The 3,469-nt window shown below is 27.9% G+C and overlaps 2 protein-coding genes across 2 annotated transcripts; both read left to right on the top strand.

Moving 5' to 3' along the window:
• Positions 1-2,625: 2,625 nt before the first annotated feature.
• On the top strand, positions 2,626-3,148 carry Phum_PHUM516600 (uncharacterized protein; the record flags this gene model as incomplete). The annotated part of the gene is made up of 2 exons (XM_002431200.1): positions 2,626-2,717; positions 2,887-3,148. The coding sequence occupies 2 exons, from the start codon at positions 2,626-2,628 to the stop codon at positions 3,146-3,148; spliced, it is 354 nt and encodes a 117-aa protein (XP_002431245.1).
• A 36-nt stretch (positions 3,149-3,184) lies between these two features.
• On the top strand, positions 3,185-3,454 carry Phum_PHUM516590 (uncharacterized protein; the record flags this gene model as incomplete). The annotated part of the gene is made up of 1 exon (XM_002431199.1): positions 3,185-3,454. A coding segment is annotated over one exon (270 nt), but the record flags the coding sequence as incomplete, so codon positions are not given.
• Between the last annotated feature and the right edge of the window lie 15 nt (positions 3,455-3,469).

The following is a 3,469-nucleotide window of genomic DNA, read 5'->3' as shown; positions in this document are numbered from 1 at the left end:
TCTCAATAATAATAATAATAATAATAATAATAATAATAATAATAATAATAATAATAATAATAATAATAATAATAATAATAATAACAAACTCATTATTATTATTATTAAAATGTTCTAGTAAAAAAAAAACTCAAAGAAATTTTAGCGACCAAACTATTATTCCAGTCGTTTTTTTTCTCAAAAGCATAAATTATCCACTTAAATAAATGTTTACGTTTTTAAAAACATTGGAGTGAACCAATTAAAAAACCTGTATTCAACATTTTGTCGTATCTTTTTTATTTCTCTCTCTCTCTCACTCCCTAACTCTCTCTCTCTCTCTTTACATCTTCTGCCAATTTCTTTAAAAAAAAAAAAAACTCGAAAAAGACATAAATTAAAAAAAAAAAAAAAAAAAAATTTAACATCTCAAGTTTTCGAGGTGACGAGTTTGAATCTTTCACGACATGTTCATCGTTCTGCTACCTCGTGTTTGTTTGTTTGTTTGCCGTTTGTTGTTTGTTTTAATTTGTATATACGTGCTTGATTATTTTTATTCGATTTCTTTTTTTTTATATATATAAGGTTTGAAATTTTACCGCGATCGAATCGTATCAAATAAAAAAAATAGTAATTAAAAAAAAAAATTATATTTTTATCTTTCTCTCTCTTTCTCTCTTTTACACACACACTCGCACAATCTCTCTCTCTCTCTCTTTCTCGCATTATCTCAAACGCCTGTTGATAAAAATTAATAATTTTAATATTATTTATTAAAAATTTAATTAATTTTTAGGTTCGAAAAATCGAAGTTTAACGGTAATGAACGGTTGGATAACAATCAATTCGTTTGTTTGTTTGTTTGTTTGTTAGTACATCTTTTTTAACAAAGAGAAAAAATCAATAATTCGAAAAGATTTTTTTCTATCCATTGTTATAAAAAGATAAATTTTTAAATTTTAAAAATAATTGTTTAAACAATAAAAATAAATAAATTAGGTTGGTTAAATTAGGCGTGTTTGTTAGTGGACAAAAAAAAAAAAATTTTTTTTTCATCCACTCCACCCCCCATCCCTTGGTTAGTAAACATATTTAAAAAGAGACTCCACCTTAGACAACAAACAAACTCCATCTTTTGATTAATACGAAAGGAAAACATGCGTCTGGAAAGACGATAGAGAGAGAGAGAAGGAAGTAAATGTTCTTGTGGAGGGAAGAGAAGGGAAGAGAAGAGGAGAGGGAGGAAAGGAGGATAAGGAAGAAGACCGCCATTATTTTTTTGTCCTATGGTTTTAATTACAATGACGTGGGTGATTTTTTTTTTTTTTTTCGACGGTCACATCTTCGGTTTGTAGTGCGTGACCAAGAGTACGAAATTTTGTCACATTTTAAAATATCGTAGAATGAATCTAAAATGTGACGACACGTGCGACATTTAGGTATTCATACCATGGCTCACATTTGAATTTTAATACCTGAATGCGAAATTAACTTTTTTTTTTTTTTTTTTTTACTGAACGTCGTCGTAGCCGTCGACGACGACGGCTTTTACTGACTCAACGTTAATAAAACTTTTTTTTTTTTGGCACATGAAATAATTATATTTATTTTATTTTTTAATAAATGTTATTAATTACATTTGATTAATTAATAAAACAAATTTTATTAATTATAACTCAAGGCAATTTTTTAAAATAAAAATAAATTCCAATAGTTAATTACTATTAATGTGTCAGTTAATTTTAAATAAATTAAATGTAATTTTTTACATGCGCACGTGTGTTTGTGTGTTTATGTATGTGTCGATCATTCATTTGATTTGTTGTTGTTGTTGTTGTTGTTGCGATTGTGGTTGTTGTTTTGGAAAAAAAAAAAAAAAAAAAGATTTCTCGACTCCAAGCAAATCTTATAAATTACCTTCTCATCTCCTCTCTCACCCCCCCCCTCCGATTCGAATATTAAATTTTTACTCGTGTTATTTTTTTCTTATCTAAACGTTATCAGTGATAAGAAATGGGAGAAAGATTTTTCTAGATATTTTAAAAATCGTGTCAAAAAACAATTACACGTTTACGTGCGTGTATGTTTACGTATAACAAAAGGAAAAAATTATTTTCCTTACCCTTACCGTTATCATTATTATAATTACTTCATTATCATCTTTGTAATATTCTAATTAAAATAAAATAAGCCCGAACGGTAAAAATAATAATAATGATAATAATGAAAACGTTTAAAAATCAATTTTTGGAAAATTAACAAAAAAATTAACAAAAAAATGTGTTTAAAAATTGCCTAAACATCATTTTGAAGGCGTTTTTCGTCGAAGTTTTCTTTGATCGTATGAAATATGGAGATGGTTAAAAAAAATTGTTTTTTTTTTTTTAAATCTGTTTTTGTTATCATTGTTATCACTTCAGGGATTTAAATTGATTGTTTTTGTTGTTTAATTACGGCCATAAAATTTAAAAAATCGTTCGTCAAAATTAAAATCCCAGCAAAAAAAAAAGAAAAAAAATCAATTAAATTTACGATCGCGTGTTTATCGTGTATTAAACTCTTGGAAAACTTGTTGAATTTCTTTTTTTTTTTTTTATTGAACGAGGTTTCCAGGAGGGAAATTTGGGAAGTTAACAGGAAAAGGGAATGAGAGGGGATGGGGAGGGTGATAGGAAAACAAAACAAAAAAAAAGAATCAATATTGTGATGTGGAGATTGTTGATGTGTAACCAAGTGAAGTCAATTTTTCGTCAGTCGTCGTATTTTATTTGTCGGTTATATTAAATTTTTTTTTCTTTTACGTTTAACGTTTAATTTTTTTTTTTGTTATGTGAAAACAACGAAAACGGATGTTGCGTTTAAATAAATAAATAAATAATTAACAATTTAAAAAATGGGTTGTAATAGTTCATCGCCGGTTGTACCATTAGTTGAACCGATTCCAAAAAACGGACCTGGAATTAAAGTTTTAGTTAATCCATCGGATGCTGGAAAAATAATTCCAATCAATGGAACTCCCAAAGGAAAAGAAATATCATCTACGATTTCGAATAATACGCCTCCCCGAATAAATAACGTTCGTACCAATTCTGAAAAATTTTTGAACGAAACGAAACGAAGTAAGATTTTTTTTTACAAATTTTTTTTCGTCTCATTAATTTATAATTAATTATTAATCACGTGGCATGTTTTTTTTGTATCAGAAATACCGCCGACTCCTCCGCGACCACCTCTCGCGTTTGACATACCCGCAGATGATGAAGAAAGCATAATAAAAAAACATCCGCCGAAAAAGATAAAAAAATTACAAAAAAATGAAAATTTGACGAAAACTTTGACGCACGAAGAACTCAATGCTAAATTACAGGAAGCGGAAATGAGGAGAAGAGAATTTCTTAATCAGAGAATACAATCGGCTCAAATTAAAAATAATCAATATAGGCAATTAGCACGGGGAGACGTCATTAGCCAAAAGGTTTTTTTCTTTCAT

Source organism: Pediculus humanus, genomic scaffold (assembly GCF_000006295.1).
Source record: "Pediculus humanus corporis 1103172108282 genomic scaffold, whole genome shotgun sequence".
Classification (NCBI taxonomy): domain Eukaryota; kingdom Metazoa; phylum Arthropoda; class Insecta; order Psocodea; family Pediculidae; genus Pediculus; species Pediculus humanus.
Note: the sequence above shows the minus strand (reverse complement) of the source record. Positions and strands in the feature narration are given on the sequence as shown.